Source organism: Mercenaria mercenaria, chromosome 13 (assembly GCF_021730395.1).
Source record: "Mercenaria mercenaria strain notata chromosome 13, MADL_Memer_1, whole genome shotgun sequence".
In the NCBI taxonomy this organism is placed as follows: domain Eukaryota; kingdom Metazoa; phylum Mollusca; class Bivalvia; order Venerida; family Veneridae; genus Mercenaria; species Mercenaria mercenaria.
In genome coordinates this window covers 7,172,748-7,193,983 of record NC_069373.1, presented here as the reverse complement: position 1 = coordinate 7,193,983, position 21,236 = coordinate 7,172,748, and the positions used below count along the sequence as shown (strand labels likewise).

At 35.2% G+C, this 21,236-nt stretch overlaps 2 protein-coding genes across 2 annotated transcripts; both read left to right on the top strand.

Annotated features, from left to right (window-relative positions):
- Nucleotides 1-575: 575 nt before the first annotated feature.
- LOC123529987 (uncharacterized) lies at nt 576-5,090 on the top strand. Its single transcript, XM_045310655.2, has 7 exons — nt 576-735; nt 1,093-1,288; nt 1,786-2,527; nt 2,689-3,005; nt 3,339-3,512; nt 3,661-3,954; nt 4,203-5,090. Exons 2-7 carry the CDS (start codon nt 1,094-1,096, stop codon nt 4,773-4,775), a joined length of 2,295 nt encoding a protein of 764 aa, XP_045166590.2. The 5' UTR covers nt 576-735; nt 1,093; the 3' UTR covers nt 4,776-5,090.
- Nucleotides 5,091-15,151: 10,061 nt separating this feature from the next.
- LOC123529988 (uncharacterized) lies at nt 15,152-20,898 on the top strand. Its single transcript, XM_045310656.2, has 7 exons — nt 15,152-15,302; nt 16,775-16,970; nt 17,563-18,304; nt 18,445-18,761; nt 19,341-19,514; nt 19,688-20,028; nt 20,156-20,898. The coding sequence occupies exons 2-6, from the start codon at nt 16,776-16,778 to the stop codon at nt 19,787-19,789; spliced, it is 1,530 nt and encodes a 509-aa protein (XP_045166591.2). The 5' UTR covers nt 15,152-15,302; nt 16,775; the 3' UTR covers nt 19,790-20,028; nt 20,156-20,898.
- The last annotated feature ends 338 nt before the right edge of the window (nt 20,899-21,236 follow it).

The following is a 21,236-nucleotide window of genomic DNA, read 5'->3' as shown; positions in this document are numbered from 1 at the left end:
ATCAAAGCACAAGTAGTCCAAATATAAATAGTGTTAATCTTTCTTCTTTTCCTCATGCCCTTTCTAAATAGCATGGTGTTTTCTTTTACACTACCACGTTTCAGTATGTATGTGTAGCATTCTACCGAAACCACATGCAAGGTAAAAAAATCGCGGTGTAACAATTTTATGTGTCGAAAAAAAGACATTGAAAGATGCGAAAAGGAGTAAATTTAGCGGGTTGTATTAAACGAACTGTAGTTTTCTTATATAAACGTTATCACCCATTTTTCTTTTGAATTTTCTATAGTAGCGATATAGTTCTTCATGGGAATATAAGTCTCAGAAAATCTGAGATGCTAGATATTGTAAAAAAAAACTATAAAGTAAGTGGATTTTATATTAAACAAAGAACAGCCGGATTTAGTGGTGTTCAGCCTATAAATAGCATTGTGTATACACTACGGTAGCGCTGTCGCACTGACGGAATGTGTGACGTCACGCTCTATGTATAAAATGTATAAATAGCGATTTCTAATATTTTTACTGCGCATGCCCGAACAAATATAGCTTTTCCTAACTTATATCCGTAAACGTAAAGTGATAAAAATAGCCGTACCGTTGCAAGCTGGAACATGTAGTGATACTACAGTATTTGTTCGATCGCCGGACAGTATTTATTCAGAGCGGTAGGCGTAGCTGACCAACGAAGAAGATATTATAAACAACAGTGCACGATATTGGTGAATAAATCAGGTGAGTTTCAAACTTACTACCGTTCTTAATATCTACTCAGATATAAATAGTAAAATGTAAGCTACCTGTATTTAATGTACATTAAATGTATCTGGTTAACTTACTTCGGTACATTTATATTAAGCACAACTCAAATATAGATTTAAGTTTATTACACAGCGCATTATATCAATCGTCGTCAACTCAGCTATAATTGTTACTTTATATATACTTCGCAAAAGATGTTCTGCATACAAAGCAGTTCTATATATTAAGTTTAGGTCTATTGAAAAAGTATTGATCTTCTTGTTCAGCTTGGCTATACTTACTTGAATGCGATTATAAATGTTTGTAAAGTAAATATATCTTGACCTCCAGAATGCCGGGTACAAAGCGTAAAGCCTCGTTTGCATTTCCGTATGAGCGCCCAAGCAAGATTACCAAGAGGACTAGCAGTACAACAGTTTCCAGGACATTAAGTACAATCACCAAAAAGACTTCTGTTGTTAAACCACCATTAAAAATGCCAAAGTTTCCATCGCTACGAGCAAGCAAAATGGATAATATTACTGAGGTATATTGCAAGACTTTAAAACAGAGTCACTAGTACAGATACGCTTTAATAAGTTCTCATTTAAACTATTTATAAAAAAAAACAACTTGGTAATGTCAAAGTTATTTAAACATAATTCAATATTACAGACAACAAGATAGAGGTTGAGAAATTTACTCTGTACAGTTGGAACGGTTCTATTATTGCTCTGGCGAACAGACCCCGTGTTCACAAAACATTTTCATTCTCAGCTGAGTTTGAAAATGAAACTTTATTTGTCATTTATATCTAAATAGCTTGTTTAAAACTAAATTTTAAGTAAATAACTATTTTAAAGTCCCAGTTAAGTGTTGGTGGTCAGTCTCAGTTTGAATTTAACCTTGAAATTTTAGTAAATTGGTATTAAGCTCAAACTCATGTGATACCGAAAAATGTTTTGTTAACACAGGACCAGAACACAAAGTAAGATTTAAAATATAAATATGCTGTATTAGATGAATTATTCGTCCATTCTACAGGAGTCTGCATCCGCTCCCCTGTCAGACGATGGCGGGTCACCAACTCCACCAGCTCTACGTCGTGCCTCAACATTGACATTAGATGACGACAGTACAAGAGATTCAGCTAAAACTGCATTAACTAAACGAAAGTCGTCGGCATCTAAACCTGCATCCCTTTCTAAGAAATCAAGCAGTTTTGTAGAAGAGGGTGCTCTTGTAACAAAGTTATCAGGGCTTCGCTCTGGTTCTATCGTTGGAGAAACATCTTTAGCTGCCTCAACGTCCATGACTAAAATGCCCAGTGTATCTAAGTCATTGTCTCGAAAATCATCAAGTGTTAAATCTACTGATAGCTCATCTAGAATACCATCACTGCCAAGCGGTTTAACCAAACTTGCACTACCAAAAAGTGGTTCTAAAAGCGGAAGTCTTCATATTTCTAAATCGACCCTGGTATCAGATATTGACGAGACTGAAATGAGTTCAGCCCTGGATAGTTTAAAAACTCACCTTTCTAAAGAAGGGTCGACGAAAGGCTCCATGTCAAAGTCTGCATCCGTACGGTCAACATTCTCAGTAAAGAAAACCACTGAATCAGATAAAGGAGAAGATATGGACACTACAACGGCTGGTCCTTCTTCAGATGGGTTAATGGAGGTTGCAATCTCGTTTGATACAACTGGTTCTATGTACGGCTGTCTGGAGGAAGTTAGAGCTAAAGTGCAAGATCTTGTTCAACGTTTGCAGACAGACATCCCAGGTATGCATTTTCTTTATTCGAGTAACCATTATTAATTTTGAATAGTCCTTAAACACTTTTAGTTTTGAAATTGGCACAACATTCAATTACATGAAATCAGGTAGTCTGTGTAAACATCAGTTTGTTCAATATAATCTAATTAATGCCGTATCTTGTTTTAGGGATTCGTGTTGCCGTTATTGCACATGGTGATTACTGTGATGAATCTAACTATGTCATTAAGTGGATAGACTTTGGCGCAACTTTGCCAGAAATATGCGACTTTGTGAAAAACGTTGGTCGTACTGGAGGAGGAGATGGTCCGGAATGCTATGAGCTTGTGCTACAAAGATCACGTGAGGTACTGTCGTGGACAGATGGTAGCAAACGCATACTAGTTATGATCAGTGATGACGTTCCGCATGAGCCTGGGTACACTTATGGTGGTAAAACGTATTATATCAACTGGAGGGATGAATGTGCAGCTCTCAAAGAAATGGTTTGTTTCATTTTTATGTTTTCAATGATCCTAGCCGATATATTATGCATAAGTGCCTGACATATTAGCCATTCAATAAGTAATTTATTAAATTACATTCGGCCATATTGCACAAATCATGGAATGCAGATTTACAGAAAGAGTCAAGTAATTATACATAATTATATGATAAATACTTAAAAGTAATAGATGGTAAAATAATAACAGTACAGTATTGATAACTCGACCTGCTGTAGAAACAAGCTGGGTGTATTCCTGTGTTGATATAGAAATGACAAATTAAATTAATACGTTTTTTCATACAGTTAAGATTTTGTTGTACTGTATATTTAGGGTGTGAAGGTATATGGAGTTCAAGCAGGATATGGAGGCACAGCAGCAACACACTTCAACGATGAGATGGCTAGGATTACCGGAGGAAAGCGATTGAGTTTAAAGAACTTCAGTTGCATATTTGACGTGCTGATGATGATATGTTACCGTGAAGGAAATCCGGAAATGCTTGCGGTATGAACATTTTAAACCATTTCTTAAGTATTCTTTCGATTTCAGGTTTTAACTACAACGTTGTTTTAAATCACTTACCAGATCGGATTTTGTGAAGCGAAATTGATACATATCATAATGCTTGATTTTATTATTTTATTTTTAACAGATTTACGAACAGGAAATTATAGACAGAGGAGAACGGATGGCAGAGGATATTACCTCACTTAAGAAAACATTCGATATGGCTTCTACAGTGACGTCAGCTGTAACTCATACAACGAAACGTGTTGGTAAAATAGGGGCTGCTAAAGTAAAACGTGCAGCTAAAAAGTTAAAACCAAAAGCTGATAAGATAAAAGTGGCAAGTACGGCTTTGAAGAAAAACAAGACGAAGATCGGGAAGAAGACAGGACCAAAGAAACAAATAAAGGGAACACACAAAACTGTGACTGTTAAAAAGGTATATTTTGTCATAATTATCGCTTCAGTGCTATTGTTTTTTAGGCTATTTGATTGATTTTACTGACATTTTCTGTATATTTATTTATACGTTTGTCTGGTGAATGACCAAACAAAGCTTCTAACCAAATCAAAGTGTGCTTGGCAAGAATACTCATGTGAACTATTTTTAACGAGCGTTGTGATGACATAAGTAAAATGAATATATAATCTTTTAGACAAAAAATGAATTCCGTTTCTCTTTTTCAGAGGGAAAATCTCCCGGACTCCTGTATGAATAAAGACGCGTTGAAAAACTTAACTTGGACAAAATGGATTTGTGGAGTAGAACCAAAAATGCCAACTAACAAACAAAAATCTAAATTTGAGAAACTACGCACTAATCAAGGATATGGACCAAAATCAATATTTGATGGCAATTACAAGCTTCCTGCTATTTATGAATTTGCAGTGCAGATTCCTGGTTCCCGAAAGAAGTATGTTGTTTACTTCCGTATGTCAAAAGGAGGATTTAGACGCAGTGGACTTTGGGCTACAAACTTATTACGTCATAAGAAAGTGCGACAAGAGGTTAACAGTGTATTAAATCAGGGATGTTCCATATACATTAGAAGGGGAGTACCGAAAGCAAAAGCAACTGGCAAGAAAAGAAGTCAGATGCAGTCGGCAAATGATTATATCAGAGATAATTTTGATTATGCATGGAAGAAATATATATGGAGGCGGAGTGAAGATGCAGTGTCAAAATTTGGACTTAAACATAGACTTATAAAATTGACAAGAAAGGGAAACACCTTTACCATATCTGATAATAAAACGTAAGCATATGTGACTTCATTAATGCCTGTAGTGTGAACATTTCATTTGTTTCCACATGCATGTATAGTGTTTTGTCAAAATAGACGGCTAGTAGTTTTAAATAGTAATGTTTTACATACATTATTTGCAAGGATATTGGATGAAGACATTAACTTGATTTGTATAATGTATTTTGTTGTTGTTTTTTCCGTTTTTCGTTTATTTTGTATTGTTGTGACTTATTCCGTCTGTGATATTTCATCTTAAGATTTAAGATATATCTTAATATTAAAACTGTAAATTTTACCAAAGCACTTACTGAAACAAAGTTTTATTTTGTGTTGCCTTTCCTTATCGCATCAACCAACGCCAAGTCCTAAGTTGTTGGCCAATTGGCATCTCGTCAGCAGGGTAATCTTGAGACCAGCTTGGCTAATCTACATCACAAAAAAAAATCAAAACTTTTCCTTTGTTCTGTAAGATTTAGTTAGTTTGAGGAAGGTTGTTCATTTAACATGGCCATTTGTATTATGATCTTTTGTACAAGTAGCTTAAAAAATCATCAGACTTAAGAGCTTTCCATGAACAGGCTCAATCAAACCTAGCCTGCAGCATTTTTTAAAACATTTTGTCGTGTTGTGCGACCTGTGGAGTTTCCACTTTTTCTATTTTAATATCACAGCAGCGTTGTTTGTACCGTGTGATGGCCCGTACATTCAATCAGGGCTGTTATATTTCGATCTTCACAGATCGTTCAGCACGACTTTTATGTCGTGCTATTGGTACTGTTTAGTTTCTCAGCTTGAACATTTCGACCTGGGTGGTTCCAATACTCCCGCTTTCATAGCTTTGGGTATTGTATAATCACCCCTTGGATATGCTGCCTGCTTTTTAATTTTGGACTATATTCATAGACCTTTCTCCAACTCCACTCATTGAGTGCACTCAAATAAATTGCCTAACGATCACGCCTTTACTAGGAAAATATTTGATTTGTATTCCTAAAGGTGAGCGAGTCAACTCCCGAGAGTGAGTGAATGTTGAAGGAGGACATAGGGACACTTGAGTGTTTTAAAACATAATAATGCAAGTTTAGATGATACATTTACGATCTTTAATTCATTTGAAGGTATGATATTAGTGTCGAGTATGTGTTTAAAGCGAAGGTACATATTTGTGAAGTTTTTTTTTTTAATTATGTTTTTAATACATTTTGTTGAGGACGACGAAAACGCAAAAACAACAACAAATGAATAGACAGTAAATTGATGCAAACTATTTAAAAATAAATATAGGCAAATAAGATATAGATCTACAAAACCTAGAACTAATGGGGCTTATCAGTCAATACCAGAAGAACACGTCCTAGTAACAAATATTTGTAATAATTGAAATTTACGCAAGATGGCTTTTGGAAAACACCAACAATTAATGGTACGAGTATTTTTCAGTTGAAATAAAAATCTAATTTCAATGAAAAATAAACCCATGTATTTCATTCTACTAATGCAGATCAATAGGCTGACTGACGGATGGACGGACGGACGTATTATAAAACAAATGAACGGACGGAGAAACATACAGACAAGCAATAAAATGACAACTTCTAACTTAAAAAATTGGCAAATATATCTACAAAAATAACAATCAGCACTTTTGCATACCTTTGATGTTATTGTCATATATACCGTTATAATCCGCTACATCCATTATGTACAATGGAGCCATTACTTGCGTTGCCCTTCCGAAAGTAAAGATTGGGTGAGATTTATGAATATGACATTCGAACTCCACTCACACTCCCACAAGGTCTTCTCGAGGCCCACTTGAGTAATACTTACCCAAGTTTGAGTCAAGTATGAGTTTGAGTAACGACTATGAAGCCCTTTGTCTTTTGGCAGTTTCTGTGATATGCAGGCTCCATAACCTCAGATCCCCTTTCTAAATTCAAGTTTGTTTAGTTCTTCCCATTGTTTTCTTGTTTAGGGCAAACCCATTATCTTAAAGACACTGATTCTGGTATGCCAGGTATGTGGCCTATGGGAATGATAAGGTCTGCGTATTGGTGGTAATGGCCAATACACAAGACTGGACCATTGATAGACTTGCTTCTGTTTATCATAATAAGCTACTGTATAGCTACTGTGCAGTACATAAATTACAGGTGATATTTCTCACCTTCATAGCAAATCAGTTCTCACCTTTATAACGCGTTTAGAAAGCTTGATTGAATTAGGGCTAAATAAACAGTGATAAGATACAGCAGTGTTTTATCATATTTTTAATAATCAAGTTTTTTAACAATTACATTTCATCATTGCTGTTTGTTTTTTTTTAATCAAATAAAAAATGCATTCAGGCACATAGCTTTTAGAAATAATAAATTATGTGTATTTTGAACAATGATATCTCTTTATTGCTGGATTTTATTATACATAAAAGAAACGTTATTTAGACAACACAAGGGGAATTATGCATTTTTAATATATAAAATCCTTCTGTCCATATTGCATTTTATCTATTAAAAATGCAACTAAACGCTTCTTTAATTTCTAATAAAATCCAGCAATTATCTTTTTTTTCTAGTTTTATTTTGTTACTTTTGCTAAAAAGATCATAATCATTGAACAAACAAACTTTTAATTTCTTTTATTAAGTTTTAAATAATTATTTAATGGTTAAGGAGTGAGAATTGCTTTGCTATAAGAGTTATAATTTAATTGGCCGGGTCATTACTCAATATCAATTAAAATAAATAAAATGCAAAACACAGGAAATAAACCAATTTATCTGTAGGCAATAAAATTTATGATTCTCTGACAATAATTAGGCTACATGTCAAGTCTACAGGGGTTTTATGGACCCTAATCAGACTGGCCCAGACAGGATCTTGTATATTGGGGATTAAAAAGTCTGGTATTTGGGTGGGGGATGGGGTCACTTATGTAGGAGATTTTCTTTGCCTTTAACTGGGGACCATACGCCGCTTTTCATGAAATTGCACACAAGTGTATCATTGAAGGTTCCATGTGCACCGCCGTATGAACACGTCTGCGGATGTCTCTAAATTGTTTTTGTACTTGTAGCATGTGTAAATGTTGAGTTCTGCTCAACCCGGTGCTAGAGGGCGTGGATGGTAGCATGCATTTCCACTGCCGTCCATGAACAGGCTCAATCAAACCGAGCCTGCAGCATTTTCATTTTTGTCGTGTTGAGCGACCTGTGGAGTTGCCACTTTTTCTATTTAAGTAATTACCTACAGTGTTCCGTTTGGACACTCGTGACTTTTTATTGAATCCTAAACCGCGATGCACGATGGTACGATGACGAAAACGCGATGGCACGATGATGACACGACGACGGTATGACGGTGAAAACGCGATGACAGAATGATAATCGCGATAGTACAATGGTGAAATGTCGATGTAATGTCGCGTTTTCGTCACCGTACCATCGCGTTTCATCATCGTGCCACCGCAAAAACTCGATGGTACGAGGGTGATTACGCGATGGTACGACGGTGAAAACGCGATGGTACGATGGTTATAACTCGATGGCACGATGGTACGATGATGAAAATACGATGATGAAAACGCGATTGTACGATGATAAAAACGCGATATTACATCGACATTATACCATCATACCATCGCACCATCGCGATTTCATCATCGTGCCATCTCGTTTTCACCATCTTACCATCGTTGTTTCATCGCCGTGTCATCGCCGTGTCATCGCGCCATCTCGTTTTCATCATCGTACCATCGTGCATCACGGTTTAGGATTCAATAAAAAGTCATGATTGTCCAAATGGAACACCGAAATTTCCACCCTTACATGAATGTGAATAATGTTCCGCTTACCTCGCAGTTTTTAATTCGAATACTGAATGTTTAGAACTTAAACGTTTTGGCCGTCTTATACGCCGAAGCATTCTTGTATAATCCAGCTAAAACGTTTGAAAGACATATAGCGACTGTAAACTTTTTTTTTTATTTCATTGTCACCAAATTGTCGATTGGTGGTTTAATATTAAAATTATTATGGCCAGTGTTTGACAGAGATTATCAGTGTCTGTATACTCCACATTATAAAGTTGAGCGACGAAAACTTACAATTGGCCAATTGGTGGGTACTATTTATCCTAGGGAGCTTCAGTTAATTAAAACTAACAATTCGGATACTGATGCTTCATTTTTAGATTTACATCTCTCTATTTATGACAATATTATACATACCAAAATTTATGACAAGAGGGATGATTTTAATTTTAGTATTGTAAATTTTCCCCATTTGGATGGGGATGTACCTCAGGCTACATCTTATGGGGTATATATTTCTCAATTAATTCGGTTTGCCAGAGCGTGTAGTCATGTCAAGCACTTCAATGAACGTAATCAATATATTACAAGTAAACTTCTTCAGCAAGGCTACCGTTATTACAAATTGCGTAAATATTTTGCTAAATTTTACTATCGTAATTCTGATTTAGTTCTAAAATTCAATAGTAATTTAAAGACACTTCTGCGAGAAGGTACTTCTAAACCCGTTTTTTATGGGGATGTGGTTTACAAACTTCGTAAGATCTTAGGTCATGGTAATTTTCCAAATGCATTTGGTAAGATTATCAAACGTTTTATTAAAAGAGGTTACGACCCAACTGTTTTGAGACATACCGCATGTTTAGTGTTCAACCCGTTTACAGTTGGACACTACGCTTCCCTCTTTGATTGCGTCTGACGGAAGAGGGGGAGGACCCTACGATAAGCAGTTTTTAAATCCTACCAGGACTGAACTGTTTTGATATTTGTATTCTGGCCTGTTTCGTCGGGCCCTTAAGGGTGTTTCTCTTGTTGCCCTGTCTTCTGAAAAGGCATTGAGTACATACGTTTTAGGTTCTTAAGGTTTGCTTTTTATATATTTATATATTTATACACGAGCAGTTTTGTGTTTTACTTGCCATGCCTTTTTGTTTCCATTACGTGTGTAAGAGATTCACCTGGAGGGGATTACTTTTATTTACACTGTCCCGTGTCTTTGGAACATGGTGGGGGTAAGAGTGAGGTTGGGTGCGCACCATAAACCGGTTTAAGCTCCCCAGTGGTGTTTTTGCCACTGACCGTTCCAAGGCGGTGCCCCACTGTGTTCCTTTGTTTGTTCGTTTTGTCCTTGTGTGTTGGCTTTGTGTGTGTGTGTGTGTGTTGTTCGTTTTGTCCTTATGTGTTGGCTTTGTGTGTGTGTGGTGGGGGGGGGGGGGTATGGTGCACGCGTCTGCGTTTTGATGAGGCTGCGTTTTTGGTGCGTGACATTCCCTGTTTGATATTTTTCTTTGTTTTTCTGTACAAAAAATCTGTCAAAATAAAATTTGATCTTTTCACTGCTTTGTTTATTGCTCATAAGCAGATAAAAATATATCATTTCGATCGGACCAAAAGTTCTTATACGCAAACGACCCCTTCCGAAATAATAAAAAAAGACAAGAAGCGGAATGAAATAAACTTATTGTTAATTTAGATACATTTACACAACACGGTTACAATTACATCTGCACATCTGGAAACTTTTTTTTCTTCAGAAAATATGCTCTTTTGTTGACTTTTAAGAATGAATTAAAATACCCAACAAAGTTATAGCTCTCGTATTCGCAGATTTACAAGAAGTGAAAACAGCAATGATATTTTCCAGTGAACAAAGCCTAGTTTTACATAAGATTTTTAAAGAAATGTTATATAGATTTTGTTCGAAATCGTTTAAAATTTATAAAATAACGATCGGTCATGGTGATCGTTTGGAAGACTTAACTTAAATTCAGATATGGCCAGTTTTTCAAATCTAGCACTAAGAAAGGCTCAAATCAGTATTAGTTAAGCCATCGCTCAACCTTGTTTTCTAACGGACTTTTACTAATACTCGGCGGGTATGTTTGCGATGTATTATCTAAGCCTTGGTAACACACTATGAACATGTAGATACATTCATCGGACCGTTTCGCTGTATTTTTTCATATATAAAACGTGTTACTTTGGTGATTTACTACTTTCGAAAAAGAAATTATCATAGAAATCACATAAAATACGAAGACACATTAAAACACAAAAGCACTAGCGCCCGTCTAATAAATTAAAAAAATAAAATGATGGGAAAAAAAGGTGAATTTATTTCAAGGTACGACTACAAGCATTCCTATGTTTGCCGATTGTCTTATTGTTTTCATTATTCATAAATATTCCACCTTTCATGTACAAAACACGTGCAATATGCACTTGTAATTAGGAATGCATTTGTAAATTTAAATCAATAGCCTAGGTACTCAAATTGCACTTGCAAATGCATGAATTTCAAAATCCACACGTTATTGAAAGGAGACGTATGTATGCAGACATAAATCCACACGTCATTGAAAGGAGACGTATATATGCAGACAAATGTCTGCATATATACGTCTCCTTTCAATGACGTGTGGATTTTGAAATTCATGCATTTGTTCACCTACATATTTGTGCGTTACATGTAATTATAATTAATTACATGCACTTATATATTTATGCTTGCACGTATATTTTGAAACGTACAAACGTAGCGAATTTAGTAAAGTTAAAATTGAAGAGTTGAATCTGTTACAATTTTAGCTCGACTTTTCGAATAAAAAATAGAGCTTTTGCACTCGCCCCAGCGTCGGCGTCGGCGTCGCCGTTGGTTTAAGTTTTTTATAAAGTAAAACATCCGTAATACTAGCTTTACTGAGACGAAATCTATCCAAAGTCCAAATCGTCGTACATAACGAAAGAGTTTGCTCAGTCCCGTATCATTCTCTCCCTCCTCAACACTTCTGTTTTAACTTCATACTGAAAATTTAAATCCATGTCTAAATATTCCGCCTCCACCTTTTCTTAAACCACCTATGCCACAGGTTTAACATAACAATAGAAAGATAAGCCATTATTGACACCGCTCAAAGTAGAAAAATCCAATCGAAGATTTAACTTTTGTCGAGTCCCGTTATTCACGTGCTGACTTAAGCGTTGTAAATATATCCGACACGGCTTAAGTCGGAGCTTAAGTCTTTACTTAATAGTTGAAAAACTGGCCATTAGAATGTTAGCTAAATCGCCAAAACACACGATTGATACGGGTTTTGGACTTCTAAAGTTAGATCCAAACTACTTTTTATAATGCATTCTTGAAATAAAGCTTAAAGGTCCATTACTAAAATCCGAACGAGTATTATATGAAAACCAGAGTTTGAAGCTGAGACTTCCTATTTACTGAAAATATGGCCCACTATATCGGATCTGACCAAATAGTCATGAATATGTTCAAGAATAACTAACAAATAAACAAAAAATGTTGCCTATGTCAAACCGAAAGTATGTTTTCCGACTGCTTACGAACCCGTCGAGCATCTTCGGATTTTTTCGGAAGATTCCTCCGAAACGAGGCTATAATTTATAAATAGATGCAAAATATATTATGCCCAAATGATAGCGTGATTTTTACAAACTTAGCACATGGAATTCAACAATTTTGTAACTCACAAAACCTTCATGAAAATCATTCTTATAATACAGGTAATAAACAGCTATACTACAAGTTTGCGGGAGGACAATTCAGGCCCTTTCCGAATAAAAGTGTTTTTACAACTTCGTCTGCAAACTTTTTCAGTTAATCTCTTTTCAGTATAGTTTTAAGAATATAAATGAATAACTGTCTTACACTGCCGAAACAAAATGTGATTGAAATTTACCTAAATACACTGATTTATGTACATATGGCTACATTAATTTAATAAGATTTTAGACATTAAACACATTGTCTTGGCCTAATATATGTCACTGTCAATTTTAAACATAAATTTTGTACATTTCATATTTTTCGTGCAAGTCGTGTATAATTACCATCATGGAAATACAGTTATTTTGTCGCGCGTCTTTAAACGGATATTCGTTTGAAACAATTTTAAAATCAGGTGATCCCGAAGAATTTCTGACCGATTACGGAAAAACGATAAACATGAAAGTAGGATAAAATGACCCCCCCATGTCAGTCTAAGAAAATACAGAAACAATCATTTGTTTCTCTGTCTTTGTGTTGATTTCAAGGGAATATTGCACGGCTATCATAATGTTTAGTACTATATTACAAAATGTGTAGTCTTTTTTTAAGATTTATGTCTATTCATTTGTCTTTATTTTGCACCTTTAAGGTTTGATCTACTGCAAAGCATCCCGTCTGAAAACTACCAGATATGCCTTTAAAGTTACTTATCTGATCAAGTAGACTTACTTGTCACGAAGAGCAAATCGGACCATATAAATCACGGCGGGCTTCGAAACAAGGTTCTTTGTTTTAGACTTTTTAGTTTATCTAATTTCATCGATTATTCTATGGGTTCTGCTGTAACTGCTTTTGAACAAAATGCAATGTGAAGTGAAATATGTAAGCACTTAAAGTTTAAATCTAAAATTTAGATTGTTGATGATTACGCGTCCATGTGTCGCCAGCTTAAGTTACTAACGTTCTACTGCATAAGAGTTCCGTGTCTTCAAAAATCTGAAAATGATAGACTTCTTGGTAAGTCGCACATTTGGGTATCATTAATTCTCCAACATTTAATGTTTATGATCTAGCTGGCTTACCGTATCGTGCATGGAAAGTGCAGTTTTTGCTCTGTTCAAAAAAAGACAAATGTACAACAAGAAAAGCCTTTTTCAAAGAACACATCCGCCCATGGATTAGCATTTTACCGTATTTCTAGCATCTTAAAGTCGTTCCCTATATTTGAAGACAGACTCAGGATTTTTAAAGAACCTATAGGTATCTGTAATGGAAAGTTATTGTAAACAAGAGTGACAATGAAAGAATACGTTTGAATAAATTAACTTTTATATACTAAACGGTATACTTGCAGTAAAGCCTAATTACACACAGATCCTTTGTAAAATTCAGTATTGTATTTCAAGACAGCAATTAATTTTAATGTGGCGAAAATTGTTTGTACAATGTAAACAATGCCAAAATACATTTTGTTAGTGTTTTATACTTTACATGATATAACAACAAGCGAATGCATATACAGAATTAATAGATTATTAGTAAATATTTAATTGTTTGCAATATTTATTTGTATAATCTAAATTTTTGTACGAAATTATATGTTCATAAATATATATGCACTGTGTATACGAATCATTTGTGGATCAGCTCAATACAGTTCGTCTAAATACTAGATATGACAAACTGTATAAAGCAATAAATATAACAAAGTGTATGTAACGGAATCAATTTCATTGGAAGAAAAAGCTGACGCTTAAGGAATAATGAGCTTGAATTGCTATTATATCAGCAAACCTCTGTCATGCCAGCACCTTTTACACCCTTTAAGCTTCTCCGATGGCATTTCCCCCGTAAGGCCGAGGTGATAAGATTGTAGGCTTTCCGTCCTTCTACCAAAAGTCCATCGTCTATGTTATGATATATTTGACTGATATACAATACCTAGCTGCATATAAGTGTCATTTATTTGCTCATATTCGCCCTTTATGATGACAGCCACGACATGATTACATGCAGTTTTGAAAATGTTATTTGCATTTTATTCAAAATTTGCCATATATTTGATAACAGCTGTATATATCATTTGCAATATCGATAATTTATTTTATTATTCCTTCTCTTGAGAAGGAATATTCCAGTTTAATAATTCACACTTGACTGAGCTACTGGTACCTAAAGCTGTTGTCATTACAAGCCGGCCAATAAAACTCCGTGACCTTAGAAATAACCTGTGACGTTAAACTATTCTTTCTCAATTGGGGGGAATCCATGGGTTACACAATACTAAACCCCGATGATGATTAATTGATTCTTTTATTTCCTCCTGAACATAACATATGTACATTCACCAGATAGACATATATCAGCAAATTTAAATGTAAACAACCAAATATTATCGTTACCTTCAAATGCATGGTTAATATATGAAAACAAACCCCATTGTGACCCTCTTATAATTATGTGTAACAAATTCACACATGAATACTAGGTCTATTGAAAGAGGTAACAGATTTAATTTGTTGTTGGATTTAACAATTTATGTTAAATAACTAGCGTAAATACTTACCTGATATTTTTTGCAGTATAAAACAGACATTGCAACCAAAATTTTTCAAGATGGTCATTTTATATTTATATAGATGAGCCCTAGAAGGAACTTTTAGTATGCTTATAGCAGTTCATATCCTATATCTTTACTGCGCATGTCAGAACAAAAATAGCTTTTTGTAATATGACGTATCTACTGGTTAGGTCAATACCGGCTTATCATAAAGCTTTTGTATGCAAACATACGGCAGTTTACAGCAACTTCAGGTAAATGTGCCGATGCAAGCCAGTACATGTTACGATACAGCGGTATTAGTTGGGTAGATATCGGGTATATATTCAGTGCGGTAAGCGTAGCTGATCAAAGAACACTAAGCAAATGCTTATATAGATCGCAAAAATTCCAACGTGTATTTAATATATTGTATTTGGGATAGATAAATTATTCAGGTTAGTTCCATACTTATAATTTAATGCATACAAATAATATTAAAGTTGATCTCATCAAGGTCACATCTTTAGTTTTCGTTTCTATAAAGATGACCTTTTTTGGAAATAATGGAGACTGAAAAACATTACAATATGAATATTTATGGTGGCATATTTCTGCCACGAGATTGCTAGGTAGCTAACACGACAATAATGTAAACTTTCCATGAAATGTTCGAATTTTTCTGAAAACATTTCAGCAATAAATATTATTTTCTAGATATTTTATTTATTTCTTGAAAAAGTTTTAGCGCAAAATATCGCGTTAATGCTTTGAACTGCTACGTAGCTATCACGATAATATTTTAAATTTCCAGCAAAGTTGTGCACTTTTCTGATAACGTTATCACAATAGATTATTTTTTCTAGATATGCGTTTTATTTCCAGGAAACTTTAGGCTATTGAGATAAACTTTTCAGAAAATTTAGAAGATAATTTCTGAAAGTATCGAGATAGCCATCTAACTAATAAATGGCAACTGTGGGCCCTTACACAAAATGTATCGAATTACCGCAATAATATTTCCAGGAAACCTTCAACTTTTGAGATAATCTTTTCAGAAAACTTCGCTTTATCAAGATATTTTTTGTAATATCGCAATTGCTACCTCGTGGCAGAAATATGCCACCATAAATATTAGTTTGATTATGAAGTGCTGTAGTGCTATGTTTATATCCTGTATAATTATCGTTTGTTTCCCTGAAATATATTCATATTCATCACTGACATAACCTGTCTAGTAATAAAAACAGTTAATTTAGCATATATAGTTATTAAATCATTATTTCTTATGTACAAGTAAAAATATTCAAATACTATGTTCTGATACATTTTAACACATAAAAAGGAATAAGGCTTATATTTTAATGTCATAAGTTTATATCTAATGTTTTGGAAAGATACATACATATATGTTAAATATTTGTAAATATTAAACATGTGTATCGGTAATAATATTACATTATATCTATCTTTAGTGTACCTGTACATTCCTCTAAAATGTCTTTCTGTATTGCATCAAAATAAACACATTGTTATTATCATTGTCATTGTAATAAAAATGTTTATACCTATCTGTATGAATATATTTCAGGGAAACAAACGATAATTATACAGGATATAAACATAGCACTACAGCACTTCATAATCAAACTAATATTTTATGTAAACTACCTGTACATGATATATCTGGATCACCGCAGTATATTTATATATAAATTTAAGATAAAACACTGTATTATAGTTCATATTTATATGACAGATACAATTCTTTTATTGAAATACATTTTTTACTTTATACCTACTTCGTAAAGCAATTCTATACATTAAGTGTAGGTCTATTGAAAAAGTATTGATCTACTCGTTCAGCTTAGCGATACTTATTTGAATGTAATTATAAATGTTTGTAAAGAAAATATACTTTGACCTTCAGAATGCCGGGTACAAAGCGTAAAGCCTCGTTTGCATTTCCATATGAGCGGCCAAACAAGATTACCAAAAGGACTAGCAGCACGACAGTTTCGAGAACATTAAGTACGGTCACCAAAACGACTTCCGTTGTTAAACCACCATTAAAAATGCCAAAGTTTCCATCGCTACGAGCAAGCAAAATGGATAATATTACTAAGGTATATTGCACTTCTAGTACTCATGATTTTATGGAAAACACGCTGTAACATGCCCTCGCTTAAACCAACCAATATTGATAATATAATATAATATAATTACATGTACATGTACTTGGTAATTGTGAGGTCAGTTTTCAAAACTATTTCAACGCTATTTAGACTAACAGTACGCCGACATTGTTTGATATTGATTGTAATTCACATGTGCATTTAGTACTATAAAATTATGTCACTAAATATTTTAGGGGCTTTTGTGGCCGAGTGATTTAGGTCGCTGACTTCGAATAACTTGCCTCTTACCGCCATTGTTTCGTAACATCGCTTGGGGTGAACAATAAAGCAAACCAGCTGAGTTACGGAAGGTTGGTGGATCTACCAAGGTGCCCGCCCGTTGATGAAATTATTTTCGGAGGGGCACTTGGAGTTTTAGATCATTATCAAAAGCTGGAAAGTCGCCATATGACATATGGCTGCGTTGGTGTGAAGTAAAACCCAATGCAAAAAGTTTATTCAGATGCTATGGCAGACAAAAGGTAATGGATGCTGTCAAATATACATGCTGCATCTAACATATTATCTATTCGCTCCACAGGTGTCTGCATCCGCTCCTGTGTCAGACGTTGGCGGGTCACCAACTCCGCCAGCCCTCCGTCGTGCCTCCACATTGACTTTAGAAGACGACAGTGCAAGAGATTCAGCTAAAACTGCATTAACAAAACGAAAGTCATCCGCATCTAAACCAGTATCCCTTTCTAAGAAATCAAGCAGCTTTGTAGAAGAGGGTGCTCTCGTAACAAAGTTATCAGGACTTCGCTCTGGTTCTATCATTGGAGAAACATCTTTAGCTGCATCAACGTCAGTGACTAGAATACCAAGTATATCTAAGTCATTGTCTCGAAAGTCATCAAGTGTTAAATCTACTGATAGCTCATCTAGAATACCATCACTGCCAAGCGGTTTAACCAAACTTGCACTACCAAAAAGGGGTTCCAAAAGCGGAAGTCTTCATATTTCTAAATCGGCCCTGGTATCAGATATTGACGAGACGGAAATGAGTTCAGCCCTGGATAGTTTAAAAACTCACCTTTCTAAAGAAGGGTCGACGAAACGCTCCATGTCAAAGTCTGCATCCGTACGGTCAACATCCTCAGTAAAGAAAACCACTGAATCAGATAAAGGAGAAGATATGGACACTACAACGGCTGGTCCTTCTTCAGATGGATTAATGGAGGTTGCAATCTCGTTTGATACAACTGGTTCTATGTACGGCTGTCTGGAGGAAGTTAGAGCTAAAGTACAAGATCTTATTCAACGTTTGCAGACAGATATTCCAGGTAGGCATTTGTAGGTATTGAAATCTGCATTGGTATATCTTAACATATGACATTAGCTAGTTGCATTACTTGTAATCAAGAAATCTGTGTAAACATCAGTTTGTTCTTATGTATCTGATGAATATCGTATCTTGTTTTAGGGATTCGTGTTGCCGTTATTGCACATGGTGATTACTGTGATGAATCTAACTATGTCATTAAGTGGATAGACTTTGGCGCCTCTTTGCCAGAAATATGCGACTTTGTGAAAAGCGTTGGTCGTACTGGAGGAGGAGATGGTCCAGAATGTTACGAGCTCGTGCTACAAAGATCACGTGAGGTATTGTCGTGGACAGATGGTAGTAAACGCATACTAGTTATGATCAGTGATGACGTTCCACATGGGCCTGGATACACTTATGGTGGTAAAACGTATTATATCAACTGGAGGGATGAATGTGCAGCTCTCAAAGAAATGGTTTGTTTCATTTTTATGAACATGTTTTCAATGATCCTAGTCGATATGTTATGCATTAGTGACTGACAAGTCATTCAATAAGTAATTTATCAAGTTAAATAAGAGATAGATTAGTAATTTTTTCAAGGTTTGGCTTAAGCCAAATAAAATATGGTGTTTAACTTTCGACCGGTCATATTGCACAAAGTTTTTTTTTTTTTTTTTTTTGATTTAACGTCGCACCGACACATGATAGGTCATACGGCGACTTTCCAGCTTTAATGGTGGAGGAAGACCCCAGGTGCCCCTCCGTGCATTTTTTCATCACGAGCGGGCACCTGGGTAGAACCACCGACCTTCCGTAAGCCAGCTGGACATATTGCACAGAGTTTGGACCGGCGAAAGAGTCAAGTAATTATACATAATTTAATGATAAATACTTAGTACTTGTTTTGGAAAGTAATAGACAGTGTAAAAATTACAGTACAGTAGTGATTTAGAAACAGGCTTGGTATATTACTGTGTTGATATAAAAATGACAAATTAAATTAATACGTTTTTTCTTCATACAGTTAAGATTTTGTTGTACTGTATAATTAGGGTGTGAAGGTATATGGAGTTCAAGCAGGATATGGAGGCACAGCAGCAACACACTTCAACGATGAGATGGCTAGGATTACCGGAGGAAAGCGATTGAGTTTAAAGAACTTCAGTTGCATATTTGACGTGCTGATGATGATATGTTACCGTGAAGGAAATCCGGAAATGCTTGCGGTATGAACATTTTAAACCATTTCATAAGTATTCTTTCGATTCCATTTTTAACTACAACGTTGAAAATTACACATGTGTTGTCAGGTCGTCATCTTTTATAGTTTTAATTGGGTTTGAGTGAAGCGAGCTTCATACGTATGATAAAGGTTGATTTTATGTTTGTATTTTCACAGGTTTACGAACAGGAAATTATAGACAGAGGAGAACGCATGGCAGACGACATTACCTCACTTAAGAAAACATTCGATATGGCTTCTAAGCGACTGCACCTATAACTCATACAATGCCGCTGTTTGGTACAGCTACAACGCCGCTGTTTGGTACAGCGACTGCTCCGATAACTTTTACAATGCCGCTGTTTGGTACAGGTGGTATAATAGGGACAGCTGCAGCAAAACGTGCCGCTAAAACTGTAAAACCGAGAACTGGAAAGAAAAACAAGGCCAAGGTCGGGAAGATGACAAGTCCAAAGAAAGAAACAAAGAAAACAAATAAAACTATGACTGTTAAAAAGGTATATACGCATAAACATATCCTAATGATATTGGTACTGGTTTTAATCAAGTAGTGTGTTTAATTATAAGTAAACTCACCGGTCAAGTAACTGATTCTGTTAACTGTGTGTCTTTTATTCTTTTCAGAGGGAAAAACTCCCAGACTCTTGTATGAATAAAGACGCGTTGAAAAATTTCACGTGGTCGAAATGGATATGTGCAGTAGAACCGAAAATGCCAACTAGCAAACGGAAATCCAAATTTGTGAAGCTACGAACAAATCAAGGATATGGACCAAAAACAATATTCGATGGTAATATGAAGGTTCCCGCCATTTATGAGGTTGCAGTGCAGATGCCAGGTTCGCAGAAGAAGTACGTAGTCTATTTCCGGATGTCAAAAGGGGGATTTAAACGCAGTGGACATTGGTCAACAAACTTATTACGTCATAAGAAAGTGCGACTAGAGGTTAACAATGTATTAAATCAGGGATGTTCCATATACATCAGAAGGGGTACAACCAATGCAAATACCACGGATGAAATTATAAGACAGATGAGGACAGCGGCAATATCATTTAGAGATAATTATGATTATGCATGGATAAAATACATATGGCGGCGAAGTAGAGACAGCGAGGGGAAATTTAAGCTGAATCACAGGCTTCTAAAGTTTACAAGGAAGGGAAAAACCTTTACGCTTTCAGACAATAGCATTTAAACTAATTTCATATCAATAATTTGAGATTCGCTTTGTCTGGTAAATATTTGCATCTAGGCACCTTACCAGCTGTGGTATGTTATTGTTTGACATGTTTATATGTGTAGCATTATCTTTCGTAACTTTTATTTTTCTATTGCTGTGTTTAGTATAAAAAATAATTCAAATTGTGTTTTTGTTGTTGTTTTCTTCGCCCGACCTACACGCAGTTCCTATTGCTTCACCGAAAGTCTCCTCTGAATTGATTCATTCTCTTGGCATCAAGAGTGATTGTGTTTTAACGATTACTGAATGGGTTTGTGTCCGACAACAAGAACTATAAATCGTTTGTTTGTATATACTTCAGCATCCCATTGTTTGCATATACTGCTTACATGAGCTGCCTGGTTGACTTTCGTTCATAATTTCACGAGGTTTAATTAATTAAATTTGAATTTACCTTGGTTAGACCTCTTTTATTCTTTTAAATGGCTCAGTTCCGTTATACATGCGAACGCTGGTGTAAAAA